Below are 20,265 nucleotides of genomic sequence, written 5' to 3' on the forward strand. Positions count from 1 at the left end.
ATTAGCATCACAATTACCTCATGTGTTTGATAAGTTGACCTGAAACCCAACTGTGATGTCACAGCGGCTCACCTGACTGAAAATTACTTGTGACATCACATTGACAAACATGACTGAAACCCACTCATCTTATACGAACACAGTTATGATGATACAGTCGTGTTTTACCTGTCAGAAACCCACTCATTTATTTACAAAGGAATATGTGACTGAAAAAAGCTTGTGATGTCACAGTGGCGGAAAACAGCGACCCATTTGTGATGTCACGGATCTTGATAGACAAATACCTGTGACATCACAGCAGCAATTTAAATTTACCTGACTGAAACCACTACTAGTGATGTGGAGGTTGGACTATCAGTCATCCTAAAGTCATGGCCGACATTAAATTGCAAAATGGTTTTAATCCTGACACACAACATTTCCTTAGATTTTTATGTGAGGTAAACTACCATATTAACATAAAAGTGACAGGCAGACATTGAGCATTGCATGGCACACATCTGTAGTTGTAAATTCTTTCTCCAAAACATATTGGCATCTCTCCTAGAAGCAGCGGACATGATATCACATAATATTATCCACTTTCACTTCTATATTTACTTAAAAAAATAGGCTATTGTGTCATTGTCATAAACCTCAATCAATAATCCTGTCATGTAATATGGTTAATCTTTACTATCTGTGATTTGAGGTAAAGTGAGCGTTTCGGCGGCCATTTTATTCACTTGAAGCCATTTTAAATGTGTGAGTTCATGTTTGAAAAGGACAGCTGTGGTATTGCCCCTGGTAACCAATGAGATTGCAGCTTTGATGATGAAAGGGAAGGTCAGCAAAAGTAAGCCATGATGTGATTGGTTGGTTGGGAAGCCCTAGTTTTCCCTCTCTGAACTTGGCTCTGTAAATGTCTGTCAGAACTGATTGTGGCGTCTTCTGTCACTAGCTGTGAGTAGCTGGGATGGAGACTGTGTGGCCAAGACTGGTGGATAGAGAAGAGACTTCTAGGATGTTTCTTTCACAGAAATGTCTGTATTGTGTGAAACAACCCAACACACAACTATTATGTCAGGACCCCTGTGTGGACTTTACATTTCTGTGGTACTGGGGTTAAAAAAAAACCTGATAACTATAATATGTAGTAATAGAAATTTGAGGTGATCTTTTTCTAATTATACACACCTCAGCTGCTGCAGAACTGCATAAAACATAAAACATAACTAAACTGCTGCAGAACAGAAAAAAACCTACCTAATCTGCTGCAGAACATCATAATACACACTTGAACTGCTCCAGTTATAATAAATACCTCAGCTGCTGCGGAACTTCATAAAATGCACCTCAAGTGCTCTAGTTAAAATACACACCTCATCTGCTACAGGACCTCAAAACCTCAGCTGCTGCAGAACCGTTAATACACACCTCAACTGTTGCAGAAATTCATAATACACACCACAGCTGCTGCGGAACCTCATAATACACCACAGCTGCTGCGGAACCTCATAATACACACATGAGCTGCTGCGGAACCTCATAATACACACATGAGCTGCTGCAGAACCTCATAATACACACATGAGCTGCTGCAGAACCTCATAATACACACCACAGCTGCTACAGAACCGCTTAATACACACCTCAACTGTTGCAGAAACTCATAATACCCAACACAGCTGCTGCAGAACCTCACAATACACACATCAGCTGCTGCAGAACCTTATTATATACACATCAGCTGCTGCAGAACCTCATTATACATGCCTTAAGGATAGATACACCAGATAATGCAGCAGTGGTATATTTTATGATGCTCCCCGGTAACTTAGGAGTGTATAATGAAGTTCTGGGGTGTTTTTGATAATGATGGCTGCCACAAAGCGGATGAGATAAGCAGTTCCCACATTTGGTGCCGCTTATCTGCGTACAATCATCAGGTTCTGACATCGGAAGTATAATTTATAGACAGGTAGAAGGATATTTCCCAGCGTTACATATTCCATAGTCTATATTACGTCCGCAGGCGTCTTACTATTGTCCCCGGATACTAATGGATGTGTAAGTTTTATCCGGAAATAACCGATTTTCTTTCTTCATTTATTTACTTTTCCTCCAGGCCCGAAAAAAAATGAATCTGAATGTTTGGAACATCAAAGACATGTTCAGCGTTCCTCCCGGAGCCGGGTGAGGCGGATTCTGTATTTATAATGCAATTTATTTTTCCAGTTGCTACAGCATCAGGTTTAATTCATGGAAATAAAAGGATTTGGAGCCTCGGCCTCGTGGGTTTCGCTTGTTTCTCATGGCGACCGTCACATAAGTCTCTGCTGAAGGAAGCGACTCCGACACCGGATGCTGAGGGCAAATTTTTGTCACATCTGTTCATCACAAACGCTAAGGACACGCGACGACCTTCATTTATTATTCAGTTTGTTTCATGATTTGGACATAAGATGATGTAGGTTAAAAAGTGTTACCAAAATCTAAATTTGGCCCCAATTCAGATAATCAGAGCAGCCAAAAAGGTTTAGAGCGATTATCCTGTAAATGCATATTTTTGACTCATTCGTATACATCAATATCCCCCCAAAAAAGCTCACTAAAGTATTATATTACATGCTCCCATACACATGAAAACATGCTGCTGCAGTTATTAGTAAGTTTTCCAACTAACCCCTAGTGCAGGTCAGTGCTTCTCTGTAACGTATCATATGATTCTGCTGATACTTCTGAGGGAGAAAGGAGAGATAAAGGAACAATCTGAGGCAGCTGCAGCCAACAGTAAGTTTACTATCTCAACTCAAGTAACTAAGTCTTATCAGTTCAAGTCAGTACTTTTCTATAATCTATTCAAGCACAGTCAGGGGCAGCTGCAGCTAATAGTAAGTTTTCTATTTCACCACCAAATCACTAATTCCAATAAGTTCAGGTCAGTAGTTTGCTCTATATGAGTGAGAAAGGATAGATACAGGCACAGTCATAAGCAGCTATGGCTAATAGTAAGTTTCCTATCCCGCCCTAATAAGCCAATTCACATTAGTTCACAACAGTACTTCTGTATAATGCTCTATATGAGTGAGAATGGATAAATACAGGCACAGTCAGAGCCAGCTATGGCTAATAGTAAGTTTTCTATCTCGCCCTAATAAGCCAATTTACAGTAGTTCACAACAGTACTTCTGTATAATGCTCTATATGAGTGAGAAAGGATAAATACAGGCACAGTCAGAGCCAGCTATGGCTAATAGTAAGTTTTCTATCTCACCCTAATAAGCTAATTCCCCTTAGTTCACATCAGTACTTCTCTATAATGCTCCATATGATCCTGCTGATGTTTCTGAGGAAAAGATAAGAGATACAAGCACAGTCAGAGGCAGTTTCAGCATATCGTAAGTTTTCTATCTCACCTAACGTAACTAATTCACATCACTTCAGGTCAGTACTTCTCTATAATGCTCTATATGAGTGAGAAAGGATAGATACGGGCACAGTCAGAGTCAGCTGCGGCTAATAGTAAGTTTTCTATCTCACCGCAAGTAGCTAATTCCCATTAGTTCACATCAGGAGTTCTCTGTGATGCTCTATATGACCCAGCTGCAGGTTCTGAGTAAGAGAGAGTTTCTGTGTATGGGAGACATCATAGCATATAGTCTCCAGTGTACAGTCCTATAGTAGTAGTTATATAACAGGTTATTTTTTTAGCAAGTGGGTTTTCCATGCAGCGGCTCACACCTATGCTGACATTGGGCGTGACTATTTTTGAGTGTCAGTTCCTGCTTTGTATTAGGTGACTGCACCCCTAATTCTTCCCTACATCTTGCTGCAGTTGATACTGTCTGAGGCAAGAGGCTCAACTTGTGTACCCCTGCTCTGAGATACCTGAGAATTACACATAGATCCTGCATAGGGGAAAACTGCTATACACAGCAGAATACAAGCCATATGAAGGTCATAAATGGCCAACACTTGTCATCTATTCACAAGATGGATGCTAGGATCCCCACGGATAATGGGGGTCCTCTGTTTAGATTGATGGGATCGTCCAGGATTGTCAAAAACATATCCTTTTTTTTAACGAAACAGTTTCTTTAGGCCATGTGTTATCTAGTATTGCAGCTCAGCTCCACTGAAGTAAATGGGGGCGGGCTGCAATACCACACACTGCCTGTGGACAGGTGTGGCACTGTTTTAGGAAGACAGTTGTCGTCTTCCTAACCTGCTACAATGTGACTGCTCCATTTTTGAAGTCTTGCTGAGCACCGTCAGTCGCTTATGTGCTTCAACAATGCAAAAAATATACCACATATAAGTATTATTTAATATATATTAATGCACAAATGATGGATTGTTACAGGATTAGTAAATCTGCAAACCGAAATCCTGCGCAGAGCGAACACTCGAGCCTCAGCGACTCCCAGTTCCTCTTCAGTTCCCAGTTTTGCCCTGATGGCTCTCAGCAGGGATCCCTGGATTATGCCTCACAGACAAGATATCAGAAAAACTCCAATCAAAATTCCCAGGATGTAAGTAATAATCTTATAACGAGGCGAGCAGGTGATGGGGGCAGGCGACAGCGTAAAACATTGATTTAGAGCAAATTAAGGAGATCTAGTTATGGATACAATGTAACATGATGGCGGAGGAACTTGTATGCATCAATCAGCAACGAGGTTAATCCAGTACAATAAGTTATTCAGTCTCATAGAATTACATAACACACACAGACACAAACATATCACTGCAACATATCCAGATACACAGCGCCACCTGCTGCCCGCACTGGGCATGACCACAATGTGATGGACACTTAGATGTACCTAAAATGTTACAACCAGATGAAGAGTGCTACATGTATTTATTTACTGAACTCACTGGGGCACATTTACTTACCCGTCCGGAGGAGATCCCGAAAGTGCATTGTCCGACGATAATGCACTGTGCCGCGATTCACTAAGATTGTGCGCCCGATATCCTGCATGTGTCGCTTCCCCGCTCAGGTCCACCAGAGTTCACCTTCTTCTTCCCGGTGCATGTAAGTGCATTGTCTTGCGACACAATTTTAGTCTTAAATCCTGCGCTCAGTCAGATCATCCGACGCGCCCCCCCCCCCATTTGTTGCATGAAAGCCGGCACCACTGCGCCACAATCCCTTCAAAATACCTGTCACAGTGCAAATCCCAAAAAGGTGGGAAGTCCGATGGTAATGCGATCCGCGAACCCTTAGTAAATAAGCCCCACTGTGTACATACATGACTGATCCTGAGTTACATCCTGTATTACACTCCAGAGCTGCACTCACTATTCTGCTGCTGGTGCAGTCACTGTGTATATACATGACATTACTTATCCTGTACTGATCCTGAGTTACATCCTGTATTACACTCCAGAGCTCCACTCACTATTCTGCTGCTGGTGCAGTCACTGTGTACATACATGACATTACTTATCCTGTACTGATCCTGAGTTACATCCTGTATTATACCCCAGAGCTGCACTCACTATTCTGCTGCTGGTGCAGTGACTGTGTACATACATGACATTACTTATCCTGTACTGATCCTGAGTTACATCCTGTATTATACTCCAGAGCTGCACTCACTATTCTGCTGCTGGTGCAGTCACTGTGTACATACATGACATTACTTATCCTGTACTGATCCTGAGTTACATCCTGTATTATACACCAGAGCTGCACTCACTATTCTGCTGCTGGTGCAGTCACTGTGTACATACATGACATTACTTATCCTGTACTGATCCTGAGTTACATCCTGTATTATACACCAGAGCTGCACACACTATTCTGCTGCTGGTGCAGTCACTGTGTACATACATGACATTACTTATCCTGTACTGATCCTGAGTTACATCCTGTATTACACTCCAGAGCTCCACTCACTATTCTGCTGCTGGTGCAGTCACTGTGTACATACATGACATTACTGATCCTGAGTTACATCCTGTATTATACTCCAGAGCTGCACTCACTATTCTGCTGCTGGTGCAGTCACTGTGTACATACATGACATTACTTATCCTGTACTGATCCTGAGTTACATCCTGTATTATACTCCAGAGCTGCACTCACTATTCTGCTGCTGGTGGAGTCACTGTGTACATACATGACATTACTTATCCTGTACTGATCCTGAGTTACATCCTGTATTATACTCCAGAGCTGCACTCACTATTCTGCTGCTGGTGGAGTCACTGTGTACATACATGACATTACTTATCCTGTACTGATCCTGAGTTACATCCTGTATTATACCCCAGAGCTGCACTCACTATTCTGCTGCTGGTGGAGTCACTGTGTACATACATGACATTACTTATCCTGTACTGATCCTGAGTTACATCCTGTATTATACTCCAGAGCTGCACTCACTATTCTGCTGCTGGTGGAGTCACTGTGTACATACATGACATTACTTATCCTGTACTGATCCTGAGTTACATCCTGTATTATACTCCAGAGCTGCACTCACTATTCTGCTGCTGGTGCAGTCACTGTGTACATACATGACATTACTTATCCTGTACTGATCCTGAGTTACATCCTGTATTATACTCCAGAGCTGCACTCACTATTCTGCTGCTGGTGCAGTCACTGTGTACATACATGACATTACTTATCCTGTACTGATCCTGAGTTACATCCTGTATTATACCCCAGAGCTGCACTCACTATTCTGCTGCTGGTGCAGTCACTGTGTACATACATGACATTACTTATCCTGTACTGATCCTGAGTTACATCCTGTATTATACCCCAGAGCTGCACTCACTATTCTTCTTTTAGACATTAGAAATAGTCAACACGCTTAGATGAACCCCTTAATGCTTTTTATTTTTTTATTTTACTTAGTTTAGTTTTTTTTTTAATTGTAAATATTATACTTTCCGCAATATAAACCAAACCAGAACAAGGTCTGAGCAGACTGAACACACAGGGGGTGCTTAGAGATTTCAGCTTTGAAGCCTGCAGGATAATGCAGCTCCATATTATCATACACGCTCTGATGCATGACTGTCATTGTAAGTGATACAAAGGATTCACAAAGTTTATCAACTACTTTTTGTGAATAAATAGAGAATAAATACAGAGTCCTTGGTATGTTCTTGGGGCACAATCTCCAAAAAGACCAAAACTGGCAGTGCTCCAGAATCATGAGAAGTAACCTAAGCTTCCTCACCCATATGTTCTTATACAAGAATTCAGCTCATTACCTTCCATTGGTTTAGAACAGACTGAAGGTAATGAGCCGGAACGTTCCATGAGAACATATGGGTGAAGAAACTTAGGTCACTTTTCATCATTTTGGATCATTTTCTGAAGTTTAAAACTTGTTTATAAAACCTTTCATATATCACGATGGGTATACATTCCCAGTCATGCAGATTGTTATATGGATGCGGGTCCCATCATCAGGCATCATCTATTAGGATACTAGGATTCATGGAAAACTTCATCTTGTCCACAGAGTGAACCAAGTATCTATCAGAAATACCAGATGAAGCCTCCGCTCTGCAGCGATGACCCCAACGACAGGAACGCATTCCATCAGTTTGGGCTGACAAAACCCAAAGATATCATAGACCAGTTTGAAGAAAGCAAGAAAAGGGCCAGAGAGAAACACGACAGGTAAAGAAACAACAAAGGCCGGGGACATGCATCTGCAGAAAGACGACGGGCAGAGGAGCCGGGATCAATCTTTTCAATGCAAAGTTTGAATTCCGGCCTTAGAATCTGCAGCGAGAATCCGATTTCTCACATTGGGGGTCATTTACTAAGGGCCCGATTCGCGTTTTCCCGACGTGTTTCCCAAAAATTTCCGATTTGCGCCGATTGTACCTGAATTGCCCCGGGATTTTGGCGCACGCGATCGGATTGTGGCGCATCTGCGCCGGCATGCGCGCGACGGAAATCGGGGGGCGTGGCCAAACGAAAACCCGACGTATTCGCAAAAACCGCCGCATTTAAGAACGGAAAATGTGTCGCTCGGGACGAGCTTACCTGCACTCAGCCGGCCTCGGTGAATTCCGGCGCGTTCAGATGCTTTTCAGCGCAGCAGCGCCACCTGGTGGACGGCGGAGGAACTACCTTATTAAAACCCGGCCGGACCCGAATCCAGCGCAGAGAACGCGCCGCTGGATCGCGAATGGACCGGGTAAGTAAATCTGCCCCATTATGTTGATGGCATTTCTATGATTTTCACCCACTATGTGAGCATGGAAAAATCAGCATTGATTGCACGGAGGCTAACCCATACGTTGCATGCTTTTTAAAAGCGCATCCGTTTTTGACCGTGTTTCCCCATTATCTTAATAGATAAACAGTGTTGTAAGCAGCCAAACGCATAGTAACGGTCAGAAACGCACACGTTTTAAACGGACTGAAATAATCTGCTACTGCTCTTGAATTGTGTTCCTATGGGCGATGGCACACGTGGCATTTTGAACGAGTTTTTGGCCCATTTTTAAGCTGTCCGCCAAAAAACGCATGCGTTTTTGACCAGATTGAATTAAGATAATTGGTCAAACCTGTCAAAAACGCATGCGTTTTTTGACTGCTTAAAAACGGGCCAAAAACTTGTTCAAAACGCCACGTGTGCCATCACCCTAACGCTGTGGTCACACGTTGCACTTTGTGTTTAATGCATGTGTTTTCAAACAGCTGAAGAGGGGATTTACATTGTGTCAACATTGTGTTTACAAAACTCAAGAGTTAATGCGATATTAACGCATGCATTAACAAATAGGTAACAAACTCACATGTTAACAAAATGTTAACACATGTGCAAGATTCCCCACCGGGGCTTAGCCTTTTTCTTGAGGCCTAGAGGCAGCCGGGGCCCAGAATACCGGAGTGGCTGGTTAGTGCGGCCTAGGGCAGGCTGATGTCATGGTGCTTGGTATAGGGGACCGGAGGGCTGTCCTACAGCCTGGCAGCTCTCCAGCAGGTGGTGTGTGCAAGAAAATGTAGTGGGAGAGGTTGATGTAGTGAATCTCCCTGGGGCAACCCCTTAGTGTCCATAGTATGAGTCCCTGAGTAATGGATGAGACGCCCTTGGTGTAGGGCCCAGATTGAGGCAACGGTGTGCAAAAGGAACTCACGGTTCTTTATTGGAACAACTGCAGGCAACGGGCCAAACGATTTCAGAACAGAAGCCGGATTATCAGAGAAGTCTGCATTACTGGAGTGGTCATGGAGAGTGATCCTCAGGAATAGATTCACCAGCCTGGTTGTAGGTGCAGGCTGGGAGGTAGCTGTGTCCAATTCTGGAAGCTGCAGCTTTGTCCTGGGTGTTCTGCGTGCCTGTGCTAGTGGTGCACGGATACTCTGTCCCTGGTCACTCAGTGTGTGTTCTGGAAGAAGAGCTGAGGCCTAGGAGGCCTGTAGTAAGAGCCCCTGCTCAAAGATCTTTCTGGAACTCAAGAGCTGCTCCTCAGTCAGGAGCTGGGCCTAAACAGGACTTGCCACTTCCTGTCCAGGGGTTTTTATTAAACCCTGGTCAGGTGGTGTTCGCTCTCCAATCACACTCCAGCTTACAGATTAGAATACAATTGGATGACAAACATTAAATAGTTTTAACCCTTGCCTGTCCATGCAGAATCTACCGCTTCTAATTGCCTTTACAGAACTGTATTACCCTAAAAGTGAGCTGATCAGACTCCTCTAGAGGGATACTGCAGATGGAGGGCCTCATTCGCAAGCACTCCCTTGCCTACACGTTGGCAGGGGTTTTGCACATGCATTAACATTGCATGCGTTTATGTAAACACAACGTTGACAACAATGTAATTAAAACAATCTGACCCAGAGCTCCTTCAATGTCCTTATTATTGTCTGTAGATAACGCCACAAATTCCCACATTTCCGCTTCCACTCTTTAAAATCTTTTTCGAGTTTGTTTCCACATGAAAAGATACTCTGATGAGAATAGAGCGCTATTCAGACAGCTCCGCTGCGTTTCCTCATCCTTTACACCCACCACAAATATTGCGGGTTGCTGGAAAAGATTTAAGCAACGATAGTATGTTCAACCAGGTTACAGTTTATTCAGTAAAAACATACTCACAAACAAAGGTAAAAACGCGCATATATAATCCACAATGCAAACGCCAGTCTCGCTTCTGCCCCCGACCCAGGGTTTCGCTACCACGGCTTCTTCCAGGGTGTTGCTGGCAAATGTTCTTTGAGCCTCTTTATATTCTACACATATCCCAAATACAGGCGGTCCCCTACTTAAGTACACCTGACTTACAGACAACCCATAGTTATAGATGGACCCCTCTGCCCCCTGTGACCTCTGGTGACCTCTCTGGATGCTTTACTATAGTCCCAGACTGCGATGATCAGCTGTAATGTGTCTGTAATGAAGCTTTATTGATAATCCTTGGTCCAATTACAGCAAAAATTTTGAAACTCCAATTGTCACTGGGACAAAAGAAAAAAATTTGTCTAGAACTTCAATTATAAAATATACAGTTTCGACTTACATACAAATTCAACTTAAGAACAAACCTCCAGACCCTATCTTGTATGTAACCTGGGGACTGCCTGTACATAGCTTTTATTTCATCAAAACACAATAGCGCTACATGTGACTGTCAATATATATACACAAATATAAGATATACCTACAAAGGCAACATTATCTATACCATATCTTACTTTATATTTTTGTATCTAACCAGGACGATAACAATTCATTCATAAATGATCTACTATTCCACACTACCCCTTTCACAATCACATACCGTTCTAAATATTGCGTACTCTCCCTGCGTTATGTGGTAACTCCCGCAGCGACCTCGTTCATTCATGAATCCTCCAGCCCTAATGTTTCCTCCAATCACTGCAAAGGCAGGGAAGTATGAATGTCCCTATCAGGAATGTCTGAAATGTTCACACCTTCTTCTCGCTCATCTCCCTAAGCCAGTGATGGCCAACCTCGTGGAGATAGAGTGCCCAAAGTACAAGCTAAACCCAGTTATATGTCGCAAAGTGCCAACATGACAATTTAAGCAGTAAACTATTGATCCCTGCTGCATCCCAGGTTTCAATCGTATTGGCATCATGAGTTCACCAATACAATAGAATGATGATGGAGAAATTTAGATCGTAGCTTCCCACCAGGGTCCCCTGAAGAGGAAGAATCAGGGTTCCCAGAGCAGGAGCTTCAACAATAATCTGTCTCTATCAACATCTTCTTGTTCCTCATGAAGCCCCGGCAGCCAAGGATGTTGCTTTAAAATGGCAAGTCCTGGGCTATCTTGGACGGCAGGAGGAAGCCTTGAGTCCAATCTGGCAAACTCTGTGTTGGGGTGAAGGCCTGGGTGCCCACAGAAAGGGCTCTGAGTGCCACCTCTGGCACCAGTGCCATAGGTTCGCCACCACTGCCCTAAGCCAATAACCGAAGTTCATTTGCAGCCAATGGGTTATTAGGCGGGATATTCAATTCCTCCTATCCCTTCTCTTATTCTCACGTAATCCTAGACCAGTGATGGCAAACCTTTTACAGGCCGAGTGCCTAAACTGCAACAAAGACCCGCTTATTTATCGCAAAGTGCCAACACAGAAATGTAATTTGTGATTTATACTCCCTTCTCTGTCACAGTTTTCATTGATACCAGTACTATGAGGACACCAATAACGCAGAAAATAGTCCCAGGTACAGCTGTCACTTTAAAATAGCTCTGTGCACAGCAAGTCCTGGGCTGTCTGAGGCTGCAGGAATATACCTGGAGTCCTCTCTGGTGATGGCCTGAGTGCCCACAGAAAGGGCTCTGAGTGCCACCTCTGGCACCAGTGCCATAGGTTAGCCATCACTGTCCTAGACCAATCTAAAGGGCCCATTTGAGCCAATAGGCTACTCCGCGGGATATTCGTTCTCTCCTTTATCCCTGATAACCTCATCGGACCAATAGACAGTTCTTACGTTTGATCAAAACGGCTTTCTCCAATTAACAAGCACAACTATTACAAAGCATCAAAGAAACTTTTTTCTTTCTTTTTAAACTATATTTACACCCCTATATATTTTGTTTATACAAAATTTCTTACATTCTATCTTATGTCTTACATGCGTCATGTATCCAATGATAAACCCAATGCTACCAATATTGTTCTCATTGACATATCTATAAAACATATGTCAACCATTTGTCATAATACATTCCCCCGCAAGTTCATTTGAACGAACAGTGTTCCGTGTACGTCCATATTTATAAAGAATATTACTAAGGCTGGATTCACACGACCGCAAGGGGGACGTATATACGGCCGAGTATATACGGCCGATATACGTCCCCCATAGACGGCAATGGGCGCGCGGCGCCCTACGGGAGCGGTACGGTGCCGCACACGTGCGGCACCGTACCGCTCCGTACCCCGTGAAAAAATAGGACATGTCCTATTTTTTCACGGCATACGGCGCCGTGCGCCATGTATCCCTATGGAGAGGGGCGGGGGTGAGCAGCGCTCTCCCCCTCCTCCTCTCGCCGTGCACTGCCGTGTGCCCGCCGTGCTACGGTACGGCGGGCACCGGTCGTGTGAATCCAGCCTAACTCTATATCCCCAAAACCATTCCTAGCACTCTTTTAAAAAAAAACATTTTAATTCAAAATCAATATTTAACCCTCCCAGTGTTAAAGTGCCCAATTTATATATCCAGTGACCCTCCCTTCTACTTAATTTTACAGTCATCTGTTCTCCCCGCCAATGTGTTTTAACTTTTTTCTACCGCTAAGAAATGAAGAATTGGATGAGTTTGTAATGTATATAAATAGCAACGAGTATAATTTAAAATTTAAATATGAAAAAAATGAGAACACTATACACTTTCTGGATCTGAAATTATTTAGATAGGGATCTTTCTGAGGATCGTCGCTCCCCGTGACGTCATTGGGGAGTGGCGATCCATCGCCATGGCAGCCTCGTGTCTTCTGAAGACCCGAGGCTGCTTCGGGTTAACCCATGCATTACAATGTGCTATCAGTACATTGTAATGAATGAGGAGTAAAATCCCCATATACTGCCATACTGTACTGTGTCAGTATATGATAGGATCGTACAGACAACCTAGGGTTAAAGTACCCTAATGAGTCTGAGAAATAGTAAAAATAAAAATTAATTAATTTAATTTAAAAAAAAAACCCTCTCCCTAGAACTGATATAAATATAAATAAACAGTAAAAATCATAAACACATTAGGTATCGACGCGTCCGAAAATGCCCGAACTAACAAAATATAATAACGTTTTTTCACCGGAGTTTAACCCAGTAACGGAAAATCGCGCCCAAAGTTGAAAATGGCACTTTTTTGCCATTTAAAAAAAAAAAAAGACAAATTCTATAAAAAGTGATCAAAAGGTTGCACAGTCCTAAAAATGATAACATTGTAAACGTCACCAAAAGCCGCAAAAAACAACACCTTCCAAAGCTCCGTACACTAAAGTATAAAAAAGTAATTAGCGCCAGAAGACGGCAAAATCCCCCCCAAATTTTTTGTACAGGAGGTTTTCATTTTTGTAAATGTATGAAAACATTATAAAACCTGTACAAATTTGGTATCTCCGTAATCGTACCGACCCAAAGAATAAAGTAGACATGTCATTTGGGGAGCAGAGTGAAAGCCGTAAAATCCAAGCCCATAAGAATACGGCACAAATGCGTCTTTTTTACCAATTTCACTGCATTTGGAATTTTGTTCCTGCTTCCCAGTACACGGCATGGAATATTAAATTCCATCATTTTGAAGTGTAATTTGTTACGCAGAAAATAAGCCGTCACACAGCTCTGTACATGGCTGTGGCGAGAAGGGGTTAAATCTGTGCAAGCAGTTTGCACTAGAAAGAACATACAGGGGCAGATTTACTTACCCGGTCCATTCGCGATCCAGCGGCGCGTTCTCTGCGGTGGATTCGGGTCCGGCCGAGATTCATTAAGGCAGTTCCTCCGACTTCCACCAGATGGCACTGCTGCGCTGAAGAGCATCGGAACGCACACAAGTTCACCGGCCTATTCCTAGTGAAGGTAAGTGCAAGCTCCGCAACACTTTTCTTTTTTTAAATGCGGCGGTTTTTCCGAATCCATCGGGTTTTCGTACGGCCACGCCTCCCGATTTCCGTTGCGTGCATGCCGGCACCAATGTGCCACAATCCGATCATGTGCGCCAAAATCACGGGCAATACAAGCGAAATCGGCGCAAATCGGAAATATTCGGGTAACACGTCGGGAAAACGCAAATCGGGCCCTTAGTAAATGACCCCCATAGTGTAAAGCAGAAAAATGTAACTATTGAAACTTCTTTTTCCTCTTAATTTAGTGAACATTTGCACCAGTTGATTTGCAACGTTCAAGGGACCTTGCAGGATGTGAGTAGACATTATCCTCTATAAAGAAATCTAAGAAGTATTCACAAACCTAAAATAATCACATTTTTTATTAATTTAGCTTTTTCCTCTTTTTTTCCCCCAGTTAAAATTACCATTTTTCAATATAGAGGAAAATATAAATCTCAGATGTCAGTCCATACTGGACAGCATTGAGGCTGTGTCTAAAGCAAGTGAGTTTATTCATTTTTCACCAGTAGAGGGCGCATTAGTTCTGTCAATTATCATAATAGTCAGCCGATGCTTGAGCCTAGATCAATGCAACTTCAACACAGTTATCGTGCAGTCACAGGCTGCGGTCACACGGTTTTTTTGAAAACGCATCCGTTTTTGACAGGTTTTACCAATGATCTTAATTCAAACTGGTCAAAAAACGCATGTTTTTGACGGACTACTTACAAACAGGCCAAAAACGGGTTCAAAACGCCACGTGTGACCGCAGCCACAGTGTGTTCTTGGTCCGCTTTTAAACAGACTGAAAACACATGCTTAAAAACGGACCCCAAAATGCCAAAAACGCATCAGTTTTTTACAGGTTTTACCAATTATCTTGATTGAAAATGGTCAAAAACGGATGCCATGTGTGACATCACCCTAAATTGAATCTTAAAGCGGAGGATCCCTGACCGAAACCGCAATGCAATAGCTCCAAAAGACCAATGTAATACACACATAGGAAAGGAAAATGGTCCAACGGTCCAATCATTGTCCCTACACATAGAATGAGGTAAGAGTATCCACCCCTTTGGCACAGATCATTTGGTGGATCTGATGGATGGCTTTGCCTTTTTTCTATTTGTTGTTGCTGCCAGTCTTTGGACCATGTAAGAGGACAAGGTGAGCCAGATCTAACCTGTCATCATACCCTGCAATAACACAAATGGTCCACTGATTTCTGTGAGCATTGTGTAATGCCTCCAGGCCACCCGTGGGGGCGCTTGCAAGGGTATTCAACATTTGCATAAGACTTCTTCAATGCATTTTAGGTGTTGCGTAGATATATTACATGAAAGTGATTGCTAGTTGTGTTGCAATTAGTATATGTATTGATGTCTTTTGTCTTTCAGTGGAGGAGAAAATATCAGCCTTTCACGAATCCATATTAAAAGTTGTGCCCCTGAAATCAGATCTGGAACAAGCAATTATCAACTTGGAAAAGAAAATACAGCAGGTGAGTTCAACGTCTGAACTTTATTTTTGATATAAGGTTCCTCCCAACAATTGAATCCCAATTTAACAACAGTTTAAGGTTGTGTTCACACATTGGGGGACATTTACTTAAAGTGTCGGTGTCTGCATTGGCTTTGTTACCGACCTGCTCTGGGAAAGAAGATACACATTTAATATTGTAGAGCTGTGCAGAGACATTTCTGGCGCCGAGACCATTTTCTGTCCCTGGGACCAAAATCTGTCCCGAGCACCAGAAATATGTCCAACAGTCCCTGCTAGACCAGTTTTCTTTTGGTCTACTTTCCGCCAGTTTACAGCGCCTAAAAATGGCTGCGACACATATTAATTGTGTCTGAGTTTCCACTCCGCCAAAGCCACGCCCCTTTTCGGAGAACAGTCGGAGCAGACGGAAAAAGTAACTTTTTCTGGCGCCGCCAGCTAATAAATAGGTCTGAGAGCAGAACATGTGGTGAGAGCGCCACAAAACTGGCGGAAACGCCATAGTAAATGTCCCCCATTGCGTTTAGTTTGAGTAAACCCGTGCATTTTCAAGCACATCAGATCAGCTGAGAAGAGGAGATTTGCCTAATTACGTTGCTGTCAACATAGCGTTTACAAAACGCATGTGGTAACATAATGTTAACATATTGTTAAAAACGCATGCGTTAACGGAACGTGTGAATGCAGCCTAAAGGAAATCAGACTCCATCCTGATAAACCAGTGACATTACTCATAGATCCAGGCACCGGGACTGTGGTATCTTCTTATATTTGTTATCTGTGGCCTCCTTCCTTTGAAAATGAACTTTTAAAATTATGGTGATGAGCCTGAGGGTGCGGTCACACGTCGCGTTTACTGCATGCGTTTAAAAACGCATTGCTACAACTGAAGGGAGATTTGCCTAATTAAACAGCTGTTAACACCTGCATTTACAAAACGCATGCGTTAACCGCGATGTGAACGCATGCGTTAACACTTGCGTTTTGTAAACGCAAGTGTTAACAGCTGTTTAATTAGGCAAATCTCCCTTCAGCTGTAGCAATGCGTTTTTAAACGCGACGTGTGACCGCACCCTAAGGGTGAAGACACACATGGCGTTTTTGGGCCGTTTTCGGGCTGTTTTACTAAGTGCGTTTTCAGATCGTTAAAAACGCATGCGTTAAAAAACGCATCCGGTTTTTAAAAACCGTTTTTGTCAGTTTTTCCGAAATTGCGCAATGAAAAACGGACAAAAACGCATGCGTTTTTAACGATCTGAAAACGCACTTAGTAAAAACGGCCCAAAAACGCCATGTGTGTCTTCACCCTGAGGGTCTCTGAGGGTGTTACCAGAGCCCTTTGTGCTGTAGCTTCAGACGATGTTACACTGTCTCACCCTCTAACTTGTTCCCCCAACACTTCCCCTCTCCCGCTGCCTGATGTAATCTCACAAAATGGGACGGGTGCAGAACTGCAGCACGGAGGGGATCTGGTAACGCAGCCCAGAGCTGGTCAGCATTGTTTTCAAAGTTGATTATAGAAGTAAGGAGTAATGAATACCAGATATAAGAAGATTCCCACAGTCACGGCACCTGGATCTATAAGTAACATCTCTGGTTTATCAGGATGGATTTTGATGGTAGATTTCCTTTTAAAAGATATATTCCTTTCCCCACCTGTAAAAAGCCTTTACAAATTTCCCCAAAGACCATCCTCACTGTGACCAGCAAGTAATGCGCCCCCTTCAGTTACTACACAGCAAGGGCAAAGAGCACCATCTATAGTATGACGTACTAGCCCCATAGTGGAAAACGCAATACCAGAAGGAGCACTTAATCACACGATGGTGAATACTGAAGGGGAAGAGGCGTCGAGTATCCCAGCTGATTGTCAGGATTGAGTCAGACCTCAATCTTATTGGTGACTGATTGTATATCCTGAGTAACTACATTAGGCACCTTCCACACTTGCGTTGCAGATCACGTCAGAGTTTGATCAGGGTGCGATCAGAGTTTTACATCAGAGTGCAATCAGTTTTCAGTCAGAGTTTGTTCAGTGTCTCAGTTTTGCTCAGTTTTTCACGCGCGTTTTTGATGCAATTTCAATGCATTTTTCACACGCAGAAAACGCGCGTGAAATGGACTCAGGACTGAGCTCTATCTTTTCTATGGCAATTGACACGTGAAAAACGCATTGCACTTGCATTGGACTTGCAGCTGTCTCAGTGTGCGATGCGTTTTTGATGCCTCTCCATAGGCTTGTATGGTGCGTTTTTCACGCGCGTGACTTGCAAAAGTAGAGCATGTCGAGATTTAAACGCGCGTTTAAAAAAAACGCGTGTGTGCGTGAAACAAAATGCGAGTCTGAAAAGACCCATTGGTTACAATGGGTCAGAGTGCAATGCAAGCTCTGCGCTTCAAAAGCACGCGCAGAAAACGCGCGTGGAAAACGCAAGTGTGAAAGGGGCCTTACCCACCTAGTATACATTGTGAGCCTATATTATTCCCCAGAGCTACATTCATAATTCTGCGGGAAAGGTTGTTCTATCTCCTGTACTAATCACATCCCAGAATCCCTCCAGCCAGCTGGGCATCGCTGCTGACCCCCTGTACCCAAATTGCCGTAAATTCTAAGTTCCTGCCATCTGCTCAGGTTTCTCTGGTGTAAAGAGAACATTTGTTTAGTAAGAACGGATTCCTCCTGACATCCCCCTCTCCATTAGCCAATGTTAAGCCCTGTCGGCATTACCCCGCGCGGCTCTCATCCCCGGAGGATCATTTCCAGACCGAACAAATGGCGCTTTCTCTGGTATCCGAGGCTTCTCGAGTGACACCTCTTCTTGTTTTTGTAGAAAGATTCAGAAGTGACAGATCTAAAATCAAACATCCAGCTGCTCCTAACAACCTTGCAGTCATCGGAGGACAGAGTATTACGTGAAATCCGACAGTCCGGATCATTTTCCTGTAGCTCCATAGACAAAACTACACAGACTTCCCCCATAGTTGTCCCAGACCTGTCTCTTAGAGAACGTGTCACATGTGAGTGTAGAACAATGATCACTTGTCCATATGGACCCGCTAATGCCCCCTGCACATGTGGTGGGATTAGTAACAACTTTACTATACAGCACAGAGGAAATCCCGGAATTACACATGGAACAGGTAGTGAAACATCCACAGGGAGCGGCCGGAATAACTCAGCCGATCAAAGAAGACAGAAGAATGTAATAACTATAGATAATACGGTAACATCTGCACGTAATCTCCAACATCTATGTCAGGATGAGAGCTTCATGCCGATTCAGCAACACATCGAGGAGGAACACCGGGTAATTGTAACCAGGTCTAAGGGCAAGAGTTACAGTGCAAAAAAGCCAAAATCCTACAAGCGAAGGAAAGGGCTAAAGAAAAAGACGGCAAAGATGAGCGCGCAGGTTCCTTCCCGACCTGACAACCCAAGACACGCACCCCCAGCCATCACTCCTGTCACCGCCAACCAAGACTCCTCCACCTTCTTCTCTCAGGATTGTGGATCGTCATGTCAGGCTGTCACCCCCACGCCGCTCCGCAAGACGCAGGCGAAGAAAAGTTTGAAATTTTCACTCCTCAGATCTCAGCAAATAATAGAACGATCCGAAATAAAAGTTGCCAGTTCGGGCGACTGCGTCAGATTCGCCAAAGCGGAACGAGAACTCGGACAATGTGACGTCACCTCCCGGGACGCCGATGATCCGCATAGTGACAAAAGCCGAGAGCGTGAAGAAGATAACATGGTCTGGTTTCCATCCTCCAGTCCCTTACACGGCCATAGCCTGACATATTCTGCACAGGAGACGGGAGAGAAGGATCTTCTCGCCTTGTTTTTTGATACCAGTGATGATACTGATTAAAGGGCAGAGAATAAAGAGTCAACTTACCCCTTAAAGGGACGTCCAGGAAAATACAAACCACGAGATTAGGACAAGACTTTCATCCTTCCATCTCTAAAGTTTTACTTCTTAGATTAATAAAAGGAAGATAAGAACCCTCACAGGTTTTTTGTTTCTTATTCATTTATAGAAATTTGCAAACTATTCTTTAAAGGTTAAATTTCACCCCCTCTTCATAGGATAGAGCAGCGATGGTGAACCTATGGCACGCGTGCCAGAGAGGGCACGCAGAGCCCTCACTGCTGGCACGCGCCCCATCCTCCCAACCACTGCCAGGTGCGGACAACCACTGTCCACACCTGGTTGTCATGGCTGTTAGCAGTATCGGAGCTGCGCTCCGATAATGCTAACAGCCATGACAGAGCAGGGCGCTGACACTGCCTGCTGTCACTCTGATCACTGCAGCGCACAGGACGGTAAGCATCCCCGCGCTGGCAGCGAAATGATGTCATTACGCTGCCAGCGCTGGGCACCTTACTCCGTGTGCGCTGCAGTGATCAGCCGGAGGAACGAGTCTGAGGTGAGTGTATTTATTTTTTTAATTCAGCGCATCCACGCATCCTGCCCGCTCCCGCACCTCCCATAAAACTCCGCCCGCAACCGGGCCGAAACTCACGGCCCAAACTGCGCCCGCTACCACAAGCCCCCCCCGGCGCGCCCGAACCCCAGCCTGTTATGCCCGCTACCGCAACCCGCCGCCCCCCCCCCCCCGCAAGGACTCCGGCCGTTCTCACTCCCCCCCCCCCTTCCCCCGCTCAACTCCGGTCACTGCCCCCCATCACCCCCTCCCCTG

At 44.0% G+C, this 20,265-nt stretch overlaps 1 protein-coding gene across 2 annotated transcripts; it reads left to right on the forward strand.

Moving 5' to 3' along the window:
- Positions 1-300: 300 nt before the first annotated feature.
- On the forward strand, positions 301-19,561 carry IHO1 (interactor of HORMAD1 1). Of its 2 annotated transcripts, none has more exons than XM_072128940.1 (8): positions 301-443; positions 2,111-2,178; positions 4,349-4,517; positions 7,479-7,639; positions 14,328-14,376; positions 14,480-14,567; positions 15,462-15,565; positions 18,396-19,561. In XM_072128940.1, the coding sequence occupies exons 1-8, from the start codon at positions 375-377 to the stop codon at positions 19,431-19,433; spliced, it is 1,746 nt and encodes a 581-aa protein (XP_071985041.1). In that variant the 5' UTR covers positions 301-374; the 3' UTR covers positions 19,434-19,561. The 2 variants fall into 2 exon arrangements, with proteins under 2 accessions (XP_071985041.1, XP_071985042.1); XM_072128941.1 differs by lacking the exon at positions 301-443 and adding an exon at positions 850-945.
- Positions 19,562-20,265: the final 704 nt, after the last annotated feature.

The sequence above is a fragment of the Engystomops pustulosus genome, chromosome 10, assembly GCF_040894005.1.
Source record: "Engystomops pustulosus chromosome 10, aEngPut4.maternal, whole genome shotgun sequence".
NCBI lineage: Eukaryota > Metazoa > Chordata > Amphibia > Anura > Leptodactylidae > Engystomops > Engystomops pustulosus.

What these genes read in the sequence shown, in the direction of transcription:
- IHO1 (XM_072128940.1), top strand. Translation starts at nt 375, where the DNA reads ATGGCCGACATTAAATTGCAAAATGGTTTTAATCCTGACACACAACAT. An exon ending in GCCAGAGAGAAACACGACAG is followed by an intron (nt 7,640 to 14,327) that starts GTAAAGAAACAA and finishes CTCTTAATTTAG; the next exon opens with TGAACATTTGCACCAGTTGA. An exon ending in TGGAAAAGAAAATACAGCAG is followed by an intron (nt 15,566 to 18,395) that starts GTGAGTTCAACG and finishes TTGTTTTTGTAG; the next exon opens with AAAGATTCAGAAGTGACAGA.